The following is a 17,112-nucleotide window of genomic DNA, read 5'->3' as shown; positions in this document are numbered from 1 at the left end:
CTGTTCTCTCTATTTACAATAACATTGTGCTCTAGGCGTTTATTCACTTTTATTTTAAATCTAAAGTCCGTAAGGAAAAAGAAAAAACCCCCAAAAACTCACACACACGCTTTCCGAATAATGGAAAATAGCTTTAACCGTTTTCTTATCAAAAAGTTTGGTTTGTATTTTTTAATCCTTTTATTAAAAAAAAAACACACCCAACAAAAAACTACTTCGCCAAAGCGAAGCAACTTCTCTCTGGAATATAAATACCAAAAAAAAAAAAAAGATACATTAGCAACGATCAGGGTAATAGTCTTAAAAATACAGTAGACGCTGATTATTTCACGTATAATACTGACCTTTTAATAGTATATTAAACCGGTGCCATATATACACACAATATACATTCTCCTACACGTTACAGTGCATTACAACGTTAACCAGAAAGCAAATGTCTTTTATTTCTGTTGCAGCAAAGGTCCACGTGAGTCCGCTGGAGAAGGGGCGAGAAGGTAAGTGCCAGCCCTAGCAGGAGCACTTGCACTCCGAAATGATGGGGTACTGGATGGGTATCCATGTGCACCTCTGCCCTCCCCGGCGCTGGCACCTCCACCTCAGGATCGTTAAATGCACGGACTTGGCAGGTTTGCAAACCATGCCTTCGGGGACTGAACAAGACCTTTTACTGTAGCAGCTGCCCACTTTGACATACCGGGGCCAAAAGCGGCTGCCGAGATCGTTCCACGTGTATAGGACCGGGCAGAAGGTCTGGGACCAAAGCCACATCTGCAGCTTCCTGCGCAGCTTCTTGCTCAGCCTGTGCTTCTTGCCCGGCTGCAGCCCGTCGTAGAACTCCAGCCCTTTGATTTCGCTGGGCATCGCTCCCGAGGGTCTCTGCCTGAGCAGCAAGTCCAGCTCAGCTAGATCGTCCACTCCGAGCCGGTCCTCGGGCAAGGAAACAGCCATAAAGTTAGGGTCGAAGTGACCGCCCATGAGGTTCCTTAGCAAGGTCTCATTAAGATCCTTCTCCTTGGGGTCAAAGATAGGGTCCGGGTGCTCGATTAGATCCACCAAGGGCAAGTTGTCGCTGGGAGCCGGTCGGATGTGCAGATAGTGCTGGCAGGCGCCCTGCTCTAGCCGGAGACCCAGCAGAACCACCAAGGCGTATATAGTCACAAGGCACTGGGAATGATCCATCCTTGGGAGACCGGTGGGGGGGGGAAAGGGGGGCTGGGTTCACCAAACAGCAGGGGAAGAAGGTGCAAGCAAATACATCAGAAAACTTGTACGGGGATATCCAAAATAACTCGTCTTTGAGGGGGATCACCTCCACTCGCCGCACCACCAGCAAAGACAGCCCCCTGATAAGCCCGGAGAACAAGCCCCCTGCAAACACTCTCTCTTGTAGCCTTCTCTATAAAAATTTCTCCTGGTGGAGCCGCTCCAAAATTCTGCTGCTGTTGCTGCTTCTTCTCGCCCTTCCCGGGAACGGGAGATGCCTCTTTTTGTTGCGAATTCTGCTTGCTGCTGCCGCTCCTCGTTGTCTGCCCGTGCGTGTGGAAGAAGTTGCTGCCGATTCTTCCTCCCCGCTTCTCTCCGCCGTTTGCAAAGCAGCCTCCTCAGCAGCAACAGCAGCCACGCACGTTGGCACCAGTTTGTCTGCTTTGCAAGGACCCAAAGCCTTTAAATTTCCTGCACTTTCAGCTTCATCTCCATGGAAACCACAGACTCTCTCCTAACCCACCCCACCCCCCTTAAAAAAAAAAAAAAACCACACCACACCACCACACACACAACACAACCCCCACTCCCACAAAAGTCCAGGAGAGCGCGGCTTCCCCCTTCCCACCGGCAGGCACCCTCTGCTGGGGAAGGCTGAAGGCGGGAGCCGCCGCCTTCCCCCCGCCCCCGCACGCCGCCGCTCACGCCTGAGCGGCCGCCGCGCCCCGGGGGAGGGAGATGCTGCTCTCCCGGGGCACCGCCCGGCCACGGCGCCCGCTCCGCCGCGCGGCTCCGGCGCGGCCCCGCCGCTCTCACCCCCGCGGGGCGCGGAGGCGGGGGGCGCGGCCCCTCCCCCGCCCGGCCGCGGCCCGGCCCGGCCCGCGGAGGGGGCATCCGCGCCGGGGCTTCCCGCGGACTCCCCGCGCCCTCCCGCGCAGCGCGCCGCGGGGGCACCGCCCGGGCCGTCCCCGCACATGGGCGCGGGGTGCGGCTGCCCTGCCCGCGCAACGCTGCGGGACGCGGTGCCCGCGGCTGCCCGGGCCGAGCGGGCCCTCTGCTGCGGCGCCGCGCCGGGCCGGCGGGTGGCCCGCGGGGCAGCGCGGAGCGAGGGACCCCGGGTGAGCGTAGGCGACCCCCGGGTGAGCGCAGGGACTCCCGGCCTGTGAGCGGCAGGGAACCCCCGCGGCAGCGTAGGGACCCCCGGGTCAGCGCAGGACCCCCGCGGCCCAGCGCAAGGGACCCCCGGGTGAGCTCAGGGGAACCCCCGGTGAGCGCGGGGCGGCGGGCGGCTCTGGCCCCCCGCGCTGCTGCGGAGGGGGACGCGGCGGCTGGCAGCGGCGGGAACCCCCGCGTACGGAGCCGCGGTCCCACGGCGGATGCTCCGGCAGCCTGCGCGGCCCCGCTCGGAGCCCTCCTCGGAGCACTTGCTCAGCGATTTTCTAGGGAGTTCTCCAAGACTTCTCCATCAGAAACGCAATTTCCAGTTATGCCCCCAGTCCATACAGGAAAAGATGGAAAGTAACTCAATGGCAAATACATAAAACAGTTTAAAAATTGATAGCAAATGCTGTTCCGTGGCACAGCTACTGTCTCGCAGAGAGCACTTACTGGGCACTGCGGGCAGTTTGCTGTAAGGGTCTATTACCGTTTGAGTAAAATTTCCTCAAGTGCTTGAATCCCATTCCTGCAGGCTATTTAGGCACTTAGGAGCCTAACTTTAATGGGACTGAAGCTTAGCCATTTCACCTAAATTATTTATGCATTTGTTTAAATCTTAACCTTCATATTTAGATTCATTATGAAAGTAATAAATAGATTGTATTACCAAGGTTGTGTGTTTTTTATAAAAATTATATTTTTTCAACTGTTTTCACTCCTAATTTTCAATTTAAAACAACTCTTATTTTGCTTTATTCCTGAGCATATAGGGTATTTTATAAATAATACATAAAAAAATTACATGAAAAAGATGGAAAACTGACCCTAACTCGACACTGTAAAAGCCTCACAGTGACACTTGCTGCTACAATGTCAGTCAAAGATCTGCTGGAGCGTTATTAGAGTTTTTCAGATCTGGAATTTGAGGTCTCTACGTTCATCAAGAACCTCATAAACTTTCATTGAAAGTTTGGTATAAAAGTTGTCCCTGGATACAAGTGAGAAGCCACACCTCAGAAACAGAACAGAAAGCCAAAATTTGGAAGTTACACCTAATGGCTTGCATTTTTCCTTTAATGATAAAGTCAGTTTTTCTCAGCTGGTATTTGAAACCAGTTCTTCAACTACCAGTCCCTAAGTCTGAAAAGCAAAGCCTAGAAGGACTGAGTTCCACTATTTCAAGCCAAATGTGTGTTACAGATTCTACGTTCAAAACTGCGACTACAAGCAAGGACTGGAAGACCTTTCCCTCCTGAACTGAGTTACCTGTAGGAGGAAGTTTCTGGAATGAGGCTCTTCAAGCCTCATTAAGGTACAGGTCTGTTGTGAGCAGAGCAGGCTGAAGGTCAATAGTTCCTCAAACATGTGTGTCCACCTGACCTCGGGTGCACTGGGCTCCTGGCGAGGCCGGGGAAGCTCGAGGGATGCAGAAGTGACAGAAGTCACTTGTGGCCCAAGAATTTCTTGGTGGAGTGGCTTGATAGCAGGACTGGGGAAGAGCTGCCAGTGACCCTGCCAGAGGCCTCCGGATCAGATGGAAAAGAAACTGGTTTATGTCAGGGTTTGCTGAAAACAGCAGTAAATGAAACCTGGAGGTAAAAGGGTGTGATCCAGGCACTGTGTATGATGCCAGCCCTTCCTGGGATAGGGAGAGAGGCCAGTAGCTCACAGAGGCCTTAGCTGGTCGTTCTACTGGCAGTGGTGCATGAAGCAGAGTAGAAAACAACTCCCTTCGCCTCAGCTTTATTGGTTCTGGAGTGCTGTCAGTAGTAAAAATGTGTTTTTTCAGTAGACAAAGCAAATACAACCTTCAAGGCACACAGGAAGCCAATGTGGGCAAGAGTAAGATGCCACTTGTGCAGGGTCACATCGCTGATGAGGAGAGAAGAGGTATGCAGCCTGCAGGGCCCTGCTGACAGCTCCACAGGCACAGCGCTGCAAACACATTATGTAAGCAGCTGACTTCAGGCCACAGCAGCGAGGATGCACAGCAAGAATTCAGGATAGATTTGTTTCCCATTAAATCTACTAAGAGAAAATGGCCTGACCTACTTCACCCAAACCAGTGCTCAGGGGCATCCCTCTGAATTCAGCCCATGGTGTGGAATCAGTCTGCTCCAGGAGCAATGGTCTCAGGCACGATGCATGAACCTCTGAAACACGGAGGGAATCTCCCAGAAAGTAATAAACCACTATAGAACTGGGAGGAAGAACCATGCCAGGTGTGCTTGGAAAAGATGTGCCTTCCTTAGGAGTGGAGGCTTCCTTGAAACTATTCCTGCTTCCCTTAAACTTACGGATTATTTAAATCATGATCTCATTGCCTTTTGCTTCTTGTTTTTAAAAATCCATTGGCACGAAACAATGATAGTTTGTTAAGGAAAGAAAACCAAAACCATAACCAAATGAGTCCTCTGCCCAACTCTCATGCAAATTTCTCATATGGCTTTAGGCAACACATTTCATAGCTCTGCCTTTCCTTATTTGTAGAGCACGAATGCTAATCCTCGCCTCTTCCATGGAGATGCTGGAGAGTTTGATTAGATGCTACCAGTATCAATGTATCAATGCAGAGGGAAGAGTCAAATGTTTTACAAAAATTATAGAGAAACAACTGAATTAAAAATCACTTAATTTTAGTCTTAGGTCCTAGCAAGCTGCTAGACCAGTTCCCTCTGCTAGACCCGTTCCCTCTTCCTTGGTCATAGCCTTATAAATTGGGTAAAGAACTCCTTACAGAATAATTTTCTACCTTTTTTTTAAAACTGTGAATCCCTAAAACAATTCTAAAGGAGATGCACAGCTGTCAGCCATTTTACATCACTCAAATGTACCAGATGACAATCTACATTATGAGCTATCACCGGTCATGGATGACCTTGACCAGGAATTCACACAGCACCGGTAGGAAATCAGTTTTCTACAACTTTCAAGCTATATTCTTTAGTCTGGAAAGACTCAGGGAGATCTTGCTGGACCTTTGAAATGTGGTGCTGTGTCTCAAGGTAGCTCATCCCTTTCCCTGCCCCGTTCCTGATGCACAGAAGGGGCCACAGAATGAAGACTGTGTTAAGGATGACCCAGTGTCAGCAGGTGATCAGCTGCTCTGAAGGAAAACAGTTATGAATCACATACTTTGGAAGGGAAAACATGTTTTGACAGAGAAAAGTTCTACCTTGAAATCCCAACAGAATGGAGACAGGGAAGGATACATTTGGCCAAGAGTCTTTATCTGCAGTGATAAACGATGTATAAATAATATATTTTGAAACTCAGCTATGGGATGAATGTTTTATAGTGGAGTAAATCCTAAAATGACTAATGCATTAAAACAATGAAGAATAAAACCACAAAAAAAGAAGACCCCAGAAATAATACAAGTTATTTCTTAGTCTTTAAGTACATCTATACATGGAGATGTACCCATTGCCTCAAAAGACTCCTTATAGAATTGCTCTATTTTTCTCATTTCATGTCATTCTTCCTCCTGAAATACTGTGCTTGATTCTCAGCCCACTCTCCTCTTGCCTCTGCATTTTTCCTAAGGTATAGACTTTTGTCTTTAGAACAGAGCTTGTGCATTCATCTGCTGATAAACTGTTTATCTTAGCTTTTATGAGGGCGCCTTGCTGCAAGGCAGCCAGAGACAGGATCCTGGGTGTTTGTCTTTTTTTTTAAAAGAGGGTCCGGGAAGTGACGGGTATTTATACCTCCCTTGGCTCTATATATCATGGGAGGTGGAACTCCACTGTCTCTGTTTCTCGCTCTTTCTCTCAGCAGTGTCTTCTGCCGTAAATCTGAACCTCTCAGAACAGTTTTCTTGGCTGCAGCCCCACTTGGAGGAATTAGTTTTATTTATTTATTTACGGAAAAGGTTTGCAACAGAGGAAACCCAAAGTTCTTCTAAATCCTTCCCCTCCTCTACCCCACCTAACCATCCCACTTTTTGTGCCAAATATTCACATCCCAGCAGATGAGAGAAGATTCCAGCGTCTCACAGTGCGCAGACCAATTCATTATGGAGAGAGAGGCCAGTGGGAGAATTGGCAAAGATGAAACAGAAACCAAGGCATTTTTTATGTTAAAAAATGACACTTATATTTACAAGCAGTGGCTCCTGATGGGGATTTGAATTTCCACACAGGCAACACTGTTTATCCAAACAAACTCCCTGTGGCAGCATATATTACATATATACACACATGACAAGTAGGAATGTATTTCTCCTTTTTAACCAGCCTGGTGATTAAGATAAACATCTATTGAGATAAACCAAGTTTTTACTATTCCTTTTTTATAAAACACTAAAGACAACTGAGTGACAGAGATTCAATGAAGCGAAAAATACAGCAACCCCCCCAATCAAGCCCTGTGTGCCTGGGAGTGATTCATTGGTGCCAGCTACTGAATAACCCTGATACATAACATTTCTCACCTCTGATATTTAAAAGGACCCCCTCGCCCTTTTAGCACCAATGGAGCCCTTCAAATGTTTTATTGCTAATTGTCTAATGCTCCGTGATGAATGGCTGCCTCACTGAAAATGACAACCCCTTTTCTCTCAACTACTTCATTTGCCTGGCTCCAGTGGGGGTGAAAGAGGAAAAAATAAATCCGATTACATCATACTCAGCCTGGTGGTTATGAATGAAGGAAAATGCAACTTATTTTAAAAGTACTTCTATCAGCTAAGTCCTGAGCCCCCAGGTCCCCTGCACTCAGTAAATGCGGCCTCAGATTCTCGTGTAAAATGTTCCAAGAGACTCACGGGTTTTGTGGAAGTACAAAGTCCCAGAGGCAGCTTCTAATCCTGATCAGAGAGCCAGGAACTGGATCACAAATATATACAACTCAGAAATCCTGAACTAAATCTAGAAGGGGTGCACTTTATGCTCGGAAGAAATATCTTGCCTACAGTATAATAAAAGAGCAGAATTTAGCCCATTATATAAAACAACTCCTGGCTATAATTTTGCCTCAAGAATTAGAGCAGTAGAGGAAGGTCCCACAAATTCAGAACTGCTGCGTTATTAGACATTCTTTAAATTTGCTCTAGCCAGAAAATGTGCAAGGATGAAGGAGCTTTAATAACTAGAAAAAGATTAAAGTATGCATCGTTCCCCTGCATTTTGAATTATCACTTCTTTCCAGCTTCTTATGCTTTATCCCTTTAGGGAATTTGATCTCTTCAAAAAGAAGTGGATCACAATGATCAGCCAGAGTTGTGTGCATAGCATTATCTCTGCAGCCACTACGAACTGTCATGAGATACACACCCAGTGACTGGGCTGGCTGTGAAAAGCTGGATGTTCAATAGGATACTTTTCAAAGAAACTTGTACCTTTAGCGGCACATGGAATGATTTCGCCTTTCTCTCACAAATGATGAAACAGGCACACTCATGGGGGTATGGGATTAATTCAGATATAGAAACAGACACAAAGGAGACTGATTCCAAACCTGCTCATGTTCAGTAGGAATCTCTGGGATGTGTTTCTTTGACTTGGGAGTTTCAAGTCTTTGCCTCTGAAGGCAAAGGGACCCAGGCGAGTAAAATAATGAATCTAGGCTTCCCAGACACAGATCTGACATTTGCTCTCTCCCTCTGACTCAGGCTTTGACTGGGTTCAGGGATTAATTAGGCCATGCAAACGAGTTAGGTTCTCTCTTCTGGCAACCTGGTCACGTAGGGAACCCCCACCCCTCCCCTTCCCCACACTCTCCTGCCCCATAATGAAGCATGACTGTAGTAAAACAAGTCTTTTGATGGTGCCTCTTCTCATCACTTTCAAGACAAACAATGTCTCAGAAGCCCCCCAGCTGCTTTTATTTTTCTTATATCTACAGTTACATCTTGGGTGTGTTTACTCATCCTCATTAAATATGTTGTTCCCCCCACCTCCTTTTTTTTTTTTTTAAATATCCTTCCTTTATTGCAGTTTACACTAAACATCAATTACAGGATAGAGTTAAAAGCTTTTGGAGCCATTCTTGGGTATAGAGCAAGATCCCACAATGCCACGGTCTCTAAAAGAGAATTGACACAGGGTACAGGGGGCTACAGCAGGAATATGAGACAAACAGCACTGAAAGAAGCGGGCACAAATTACTACTTTGCTCTCAGCACAGCATTGCTTATGTGCAGTCCACTTCCTCTGGTAAGTAAGGACTTTGAGGTTTTCTTTTATACAATAACAAGTGACTATTCTCCTCCTTTTAACAGAGATATTTGGAAAATCTAAGATGGAATGGTAAGAAGAAACAAGCCATCACAGGACTAACAATCAGGTAGACTTTCCAGCATAGACCTTGGTCAGCATCATTTTCTTTGAAGCAACGTTTCAACTGAGTATCCTTGCTGCCTAGCAAGGCTTCCCCTGAAGCCTCATCACCTTTTGAAGTACTTATTGTCATAATAAACACAACAGCAGTTCAATAAGATGCCAGTCACAATGGCATATATGTCAACTATTATTTGGATTCGTTCTCTCTCTCACTCTGTGTATGCATTTACAATTGTTCCTATGTAGGAACAGCCTTTCCATTACTCTCATTCTTGATGAAATAGTGTTCCAAAGACACATGATCCTGTTCTGATTTAAAGAAAGATCAAAACCAAACATAAAAGAGCACTGCCCTGGCCACTCTGGAAGTGCCACAAGAGTTCTCTATACTTTGAACATGAAGTTTAACTTTTGTAAGCAAACTGAGCATTTCAACTCAAATATGAGGTATTGGAACAAGCTCAGACAAGGGATTCAAAGAAAAGAGATGCCTTTGTAACAGAAAAAGAAACAAGAGGAAGAGTGCTGCATTTAAAGTGTCTCATGGAAGGGGTGGCTTTTTATGCCATTTCCATTTAAAATCTCCCCAGTTTTCTTATTGAAAAAGAAGATAGACCCTCACCTAAGCTCTCCCTGGGGGGACAGTTCAGATCCAGACACCAGAGTCTGCCTGTCACTATTCTTGTGTGAGATGTCTTAAATAAATGAATAAATAAATAAATAAATAAATAGCAGCCTTCCTCCACGAGCTGAAAGGACCCTGGTGTCCCTAGGCTCGGCTTGCCCGGTGCTCACTGCTGCAGGACCTGGAGGGAGCAGGGCGGGGGCCGAGGTGGGGGCAATCACCCTCCAACACTGGGAACTGTTTGGAAATTACCCTAAGCTTCCCTTAGTCATTATTCCATTAACTGCCTCTTGGTAGATCTGTCAGTAACTAAGCTGGGACTTATTTGTAGAGAATCAGAGGCTATTTGCTGTACTAAGTGAGCCATGAGAGCGAAAGGGTTTGGGATTTATTTGTAATTACAGTCGGGATTTTTTTCTTCTCCTTCTTGCCTGGACCCCACTGGTACTTTCATTCACATTCCCTAAGCTGAAGCTGGCGCCAGGATCACAGGCTGGCCCTGTGTTTATGTCATTGAGACTAGGACAATATTTCAGTGTGGAGCCAGACCGCAGGGATCCACTCTATAAAACCCTCACTAAAAATAGACAGCCGCCCTGCCCCCAGGCCCGCGGGCCGCCGGCACCCTGCGTGGAGCTCAGCCCTGGTTGAGCCCAGCTCAGCCCCCGGCCCACCCTGCGTGGAGCTCAGCCCTGGTTGAGCCCAGCTCAGCCCCCGGCCCACCCTGCGTGGAGCTCAGCCCTGGTTGAGCCCAGCTCAGCCCCCGGCCCACCCTGCGTGGAGCTCAGCCCTGGTTGAGCCCAGCTCAGCCCCCGGCCCACCCTGCATGGAGCTCAGCCCTGGGCCGAGCCCAGCTCAGTCCCTGGCCCACCCTGCTGTTCCCCCAGCGAGGGTCCCTGAGAGCTGCCCCTGGAGCCGATGGAGTCGTTCAGGCAGCAGCATCCTGAGGGTCCTCTGCCCCCTGACTGCTCCTTGTGAGTGGATTTGGCTCCCCTTGCCCCAAGCCCTGCTCTGCAGCAATCCCTGACCAGCCCTGCAGCACCTCAGCTCAGCCTGCAGCACAGAGCCACGAGTTACCCTAAAACCCCACTGGCTGGAGCTGGGAGAGTAAGAGATACCTGAAAATATCAGTGCTTGGGACCCCTCCTTTCCCTCTGCAGCTTGTACCGAGAGACCCCAGTAGGACAAAACTGGGTCAAAGACTTCACCTCTGCCTGATAAATCTTTCCTGCAGCAAATTAAAACATGAGCTGAACATTTCCATCTCATAGCTGTCAATTTTATTCAGAAGCATGAACTGGGGCAAATCATTCAGCCTTTTCAATGCCAGTGGTGCATGATCCCTCACCTTGGGAGGATAAATGTAACTAGTAGAGGGTTTATTGATTAGTTCAATAGCTATATAGATAAGATACAAGACATTTAACGCATAGATTTTCAAGGTAAGAGCCTGATCCTGCAGCTTAGATCCTGCCATTGGAAAGGCTTTAATTCAAGAAGCCCGTGGAGTGACAGAAAAACCTCACATGCATTTTAATGGGCAACAGAGCCTTCCAAAAGACAGCAACAAAGAGCAATCGAGTCCCTTGATGCCCTTAGATCCCTGCTGGCTTAGCTGCTGAATAAGCCATGTTTATTGGGTCAGTAGGACCTGGACTTGCTCAAACCAGTGGTGAAACTACAGTGGGAAGAGCCAGGTTTGGTTTGCTAGAGGACCCCATCTCACCCTCTGTCCCAAGGCCCAGGGCAGCCTGACTGTTCCCCATGTGGGCTGCATGGCTCACTCCTCATACAGGTACAGCCAGTCACCACCACCAGAACAGAGATGGTTTGCACAAATCTGTGACAGAACTGAAAACTGAGCTCTGAAACCCCAGTTAGTGCTTTAAAATCCTGCTGTGCCACTTGACGCTGCTTATAATGAAAGTTGACTTTGATTTGATTGGCTTAAATTACATCATTCACTGGGCAAAGAAGCCATTTCGTACAAGGAGATTCGTACAGGACTGTTGTATCATGGACTGAGAATGTTGGAAAATAAGGGCTCCTTGTTGAAAGGCTGCTTTGAAAATTTTCAAACCATCAAGAACACGTGTGCAGTAGCACACAAGGACAGCCGTGGGGTTGTAAAGAGATTTATCAGAGACATTGCTAAGAGAATCCAACAGATTTCATCCAAACCAGTGTGTTTTCTGCACCATGCTGTGGGTACTCACTGCTTGCTCAGTGATTATTCTGTTGAGTTCATGTCCTTCAGGTCCCTATGTCACTTTGGTTTTTCAGTGAAGTGTATCAGGTGCACTGTACTCAGGATCCCTTTGCAGTGGGCATTGGGCATGTGTCGAATGGCAGGTCAGGGTCTGAATTCTTGATCATCTCAACAGATAATCAAAGACAAAAGTTGAGAAGATAAGAGCACATGAAGTGCAGACCAGCTTGCCCAAGTTCACAAACCAGCAAAACTGAGAAGAAGTTTCCGTTTTCCTTGCTTAGGACTGGTTCCTATCTTTAATAGAGTATCTTGTTGGCAAGGATAGACCACAGAGCCTCATGGATTTTATAGCATGTTCTGATTTCATTACAGTGGAAGTTACTCATCAATTAGAAACATAGTTGTTAATTCTGTAGTGCTTTATCTGAATTGTTTTGCAAATTCCCACCCTGGGGATAGAGGATCTTCCATCACCTTCAATCAAGAGTGTGATATACAAAGGAATGAAGCTGAAGTGCCTTAGTGTGGAGGAAGCACATTTTTAATAATGCACCATGTTCTGTCATGTGCCACCAGTGTCTGAGAAACAGCCCTGAATTGCTCTCACACTTTATATTTGAGCAAATGCCATTTGTTCCCTGTACTTCTTTCTATAGTCACCGTGTGGACTTCCTTTTTGACCTCTGAGCTGGCTGCTGGTGCACCTGACAATGGATATACAGTGAAAGGAAAATGTTGCAGAAACAGGACTCCCTGATTTGTTACAGTAATTCCTGACCCAAGCAGAAGGTTGCAGGAAGACAAGGCAACGCCTGCAGGAACTGAACATCATCCCAGAAAAATGAATTCTCTCCCTGGGTTCTGCCAGGAATCCCAGTGCAGTAGCACGTAAGCAACTGAAAACTTTTCACAGGTGGCCACTTAATGTCTGTGTCTCATTTTCAACACCACTCAAGCTATGCAGCCTCACTTGGGCTCCTTTCATAGCAGGGTGTGCATTCACAACAGCTGCAATTCAAGCCAACTGGAACTGGGCTTTGAACACATAAAGTCCTGGTATGAAATAGCAGCTCTTAGGTGGTTTGAATAAGCACAGCCACAATTAGGGGATACTCGAGAACTTTGACTGTAGACCATCCATGTCTTGGTTTTCCAGCCATAAAATGACATCACACCCATGATGATAATAGAAATATATATAAAAAATATATCCTTTCAAAGATTTATTGTTTATTTTATCATAGTACCTAAAAGCTTGGATGTGGACTGACCATTTTTGGTTTTGTATAAATGTGTAAAAAAAAAAAAAGGCATCTTTGCTCCCTCAAAAGTTTATAGCCTAAGTTAAACCCAGGAGGTAACAGATGGTAGGACAGAAGACAGAGAATGAAACAGAACTGTCTGCTGGTTTGCCTCAGCACACCTGTGCTCATTTTTTAAAAAATCAGATAAAACAGAAAAAAAGGCTTTTAAAAAAGGCTTAGAAAACTTAAGATACTGTGGTATGACCCAGAAAAAACTTCTGCACAGCCTCTGCATGAGGTTATACAGCCTGTGCTCCCTACATTTTGATGAACACAGTCTCTTTCAAAAAGTCAGTGCTGTGGACTGCCAGGGAATCTAAAAGTTTTAAATAAAGCTGAGTGCTGGAGAGGTTGTCTCCATGTAGAAATGACCACATAGTAAGAGCTAAAAAAACTGTCTACATATATTAGAGAAAGACACAGTGATGTGAGTTTTCCACATAAACCAAAACAAAGTCACTATTATAGTTATTTGTTTATTCTTTGTACTGCTGCCTGGCCACCCCAGTCAGATGTTAGAGCCCACTATCTCTCTGGCCCAAGGCACAGGGATTCCTCTCACCACAAGTACTTTATTATGTGATGGCTTTCCCAGCTAATTTGAAAGGCAATCATTTATCTTAGTCTTAAAAGAAAGGTTGTTCTGAATCTGCAGATCTCTGCAAAGGGAACAGGCAGACCTGAGAATCTGGCAATCAGCTGGATTTTATACATATTTTCAAAGTATTGCAGGTATCTGTTGTGGAAGCAATCTGTGGATTCCCTTAGAAAGTTTATGGAAATGCATTCTTTCAAATCACTACCTAGCCTTTCTCCCTACCCTCTACCATTTCAGGACAGGAGTACATATACAGTTCTCTCTTTTCCTTGGCATCTGGACAACTCTTCTACTGTCACTGCCCTGTAGTCCTCTGCTGGCATAAGAATTCCAAAATAAATGAGCGTGTTGTAATCAGGAGAAAAATATTGTGTCCTTGTGGTGTTGATGTTTTTGCAGCTCAGCTTCTCAATGGCCACCACAAGTTGAGCTGCATATTTCTCTACAAAAATATGCCTGCACTGGTAACTTGGCAGACCAGTCTTTGAATAGACATTTAGCTACTTAAATGCTCACTGTTGCCAACAAGGTTCAGTTGATGAACCGGGGGGGGAAGAAGAGGCACCTTGACAAGCAGGTCACGGTTAGAGAGCAGGAGGTTGGGCTTTACTGTAGATCTGCTGGTCAAGAGGCTTTAAGAGTGTCTGTAGCCAAAAAACTAATATAAGAGCAACATATTCTAGCAGAATGTCTTGAAAGAGGCAAAGGTACTGACTAAGTATCTCCTAAGTTTAAGCATGTTTCAAGAAACCACATAAGCAAAATGAGCCTCAGCAGATAATTTATAAACCTGCCCACAGGCAAGTGGAGAAGAGCAGGAGCCAATACTCCAGCCCAGCACGGAAGTACTTAAAGGTGTGTTGCTGTGTACAGTCACACAGCCCGAGGGGATGGATTACCCAGGGAACTAAAAGGGCAAGGATGGGATTTTTAAAGGACTCCTGTTGGCTCAGCTCTGCCAACGTTCACTCCTGCCAAATTGCATCCAAAAATGCAGGTCTTACCTGTGCTCATCTCCCAGAACCAACACTCTTATTGGGGCCATTCAATTTTCAGTATCCTTCACTTCTTTCAGAAAGTGAAGTTCTGTCTCAACCCAGTAAAACTGGGTGCACAAAGTCCAAATTTATTTATTCTGTAGCCTCAGTGTTCCTACTGTGTGTTTTTACCTGCTAATTTGCACTTTCAGTCTGTGCCTTCTTGCCAGCCTAGAGGGCACAGGGTAGAACCAGAGCTGTTGATGTGCCAGGCTGGAAGAATTAAGTCAAGATCACTCACACTGCCAATAGCTTTCCAATGTCCTTTCCAGAGGTCTGGGTGTATTGATAAATCCTCTGGCTGTGGGCTGGGGCAGGCAGCACTGAGGGCTGGGGGAGATGCTCCCCCACTTGGGTGGGCACTGCACAGACAACATTTCCTGCTGAGCAACGACAACCCCCTCCCATCCACCGACCTGCTCCTGCCCCAAACTGGGGAAGCAGCACAAAGGTACTGGTGCAGCACAGCTCAGGGCTCTCTGCATCCTCCAGCAGGGCTCAGGGGTCAGCCCAGGGACAGAAAGGCCCCAGAGGAAGAGGTACAGCCCGACTGCACCATTTTTCCCACAGCTGTTGATTTTTATTACAAAAGGGCAGTGGCTGTGTGTTATGAAAGTCCACAAAATACAAAGCTAATAATAAACTGCTAAGCATCACATGGAGGCTGAAGCTATGCCTCGCTTCAGTGGTTGCTAACATGCAGGCTGTTTAGGCTAGTTAACAACGTAGACCAAAATAAGTCCTGTATGAATTAAAGCACAGGAGACATTAACTGTTACACCAGCAGGACCAGCTATTTTATGCTGAAAATACGTTCACTAAATGCACATGGTGAAGTTTTGCAGGGAATAGGGACAGTTGGTTCTTTTCACACAAATCTCACGTTAAAGAGGGGAATTACTATCTTGTATGAAAACTATTGCTATCTTGTATGAAAACTATTGCTATCTTGTATGAAAACTATTGCTATCTTGTATGCCATCCAGTATGAAAATCTATTCAGCAGATTTTTTTAAAAATTAAAGAATGCCCCAATACAAGAAATACGTTCCAGAAGCAAAGTTCAACCCTTTCTTCATTTTTGTCTTACAACTTTGCAAATAGCCTTAAAAAACCTCGAAGCCGAAACAGACCTTAGGCACACAAACTGGGATGAAGTCTGACCACCTGAATTGATTTTACTTTTAATGTCTTCATTTATTTCCTTCACCTCTCACAGAAATTATGTGTGTCCATGAATAACGCATACACAGGGCCATAGACAAACTCTTTTGGGAGCACAGCTCCTCCTAATATTGTTCATGGGAATACATGCTGTGGTATAGTATTTTTTTTTTTCACATCCAATAATATGAATTTAGAGAAGCACTTCAATGCAAAGGGTAAATCAATCTCCAGCAAGTTTCTCCAAAAGTTAATTGTACTTCTTATTTCTACCCCAAACTGCTCCAGTTTCTTGCCCATGTTAGGACACCTTTATGATCCAAAACCTCCTTCTCATGAACACACAAAATGAACAGGATGTGAACTAATAGCTCTTAGTCACCTCTTGGTTAAATGAAGTAGAAAGAGTTGCCTTGGTATCTTGCTCTAAGGTATGTTTTCCAATCCCTGAATCATTCTTATAAATCTCTGCTGATCCTTCTGAACCTTTCTGAAGTCTGACTTCCAGAGCAGGATGAAATACTTTACTGTTTGCATTAATATGCATTAATATGGATCTGTATGTGGTAAATCTGGTCGTTTGGCAAAGAATTAAAGTTAAAATAATTGGTTAAACCACAAATAGAGGAGACATTTAGCAAGAATACCAGCAAAAGACATTAGTTTCTCACTTCAAATGAGATTTTTAACATGAAAGCTGAAAACTAGATTATTTGTCTACTTGGACTGTGATCAGGTAGTTGAGGCCCAGTACAACTGCACACTCTCACTGAAATGAAGCTTCAGTTTGCTTTTAAAATTAATTGCTGAAACTAAAATATTTTTTTCTCGGCCTTGGTTGAAGTGATTTTTCTGTAAATTGATTTAGCAAATAATGTAGAACATGTGGAAAATGGAATAATCAGGCTATCTGTGACAGAAACAAGTGGCTCTCTCGCCAGCCTGCACATTAATGGGCCCAATGGCACAGATGTCATTTACTCCACACCTCCAAAGTGAAGGCTATCATCATGTGTGTAAAGGATATTCTATTCATAAATGGTAACTGTGGCCCCTGAAATACAATTACATTCAATGGGTTTTAACAATGCAATACTGGACACTGGATGCAGTCTCTGCAGAATGTACGAGACCAGTGCATGAGATAATTTCCTCCTGAGTTGCCCCTTTTTCTGACATTAGGGGAGTTTGCAGATTTACTTTAAGGAAAAATATTACCATAAAAACTCCCGCTGAGTAACTGTGCTTTTAAAAGCTTGTTGCATTAAGCCTTTTATTCTACCTCCATTGTTACCCAAATCCTACCTTGACAGATGCAGATCTAAGAACTGTGGTCTTTGAGTAAGTCCAGAACTGTATATATTGATCCCACATTTATATTTGAACAAGCAATACAGTTTCAGTAGCCTCATCCTTTGAAAACCTTGGGACCCAAAGCCAGCACGAAGCTCAAAGAGAAATCGTTACCATCTGAGCTTAAATAGCAGAGAAAGTCCCATCTCTTTTCAAGCACCATGGATTAAT

At 45.5% G+C, this 17,112-nt stretch overlaps 1 protein-coding gene across 1 annotated transcript; it reads right to left on the bottom strand.

Moving 5' to 3' along the window:
* Positions 1 to 286: 286 nt before the first annotated feature.
* On the bottom strand, positions 287 to 1,719 carry NOG (noggin). Its single transcript, XM_008920767.2, has one exon. The coding sequence runs from the start codon at positions 1,180 to 1,182 to the stop codon at positions 511 to 513; it is 672 nt and encodes a 223-aa protein (XP_008919015.1). The 5' UTR covers positions 1,183 to 1,719; the 3' UTR covers positions 287 to 510.
* Between the last annotated feature and the right edge of the window lie 15,393 nt (positions 1,720 to 17,112).

The sequence above is a fragment of the Manacus vitellinus genome, unplaced genomic scaffold, assembly GCF_001715985.3.
Source record: "Manacus vitellinus isolate BGI_N305 unplaced genomic scaffold, ASM171598v3 scaffold_24_pilon, whole genome shotgun sequence".
Taxonomy (NCBI): domain Eukaryota; kingdom Metazoa; phylum Chordata; class Aves; order Passeriformes; family Pipridae; genus Manacus; species Manacus vitellinus.
The sequence above is the reverse complement of the archived record's forward strand: the minus strand, read 5'-3'. Positions and strand labels throughout refer to the sequence as shown.

Excerpts from the sequence above, each read along its gene's own strand:
- NOG (XM_008920767.2), bottom strand. The coding sequence starts at position 1,182 with ATGGATCATTCCCAGTGCCTTGTGACTATATACGCCTTGGTGGTTCTG.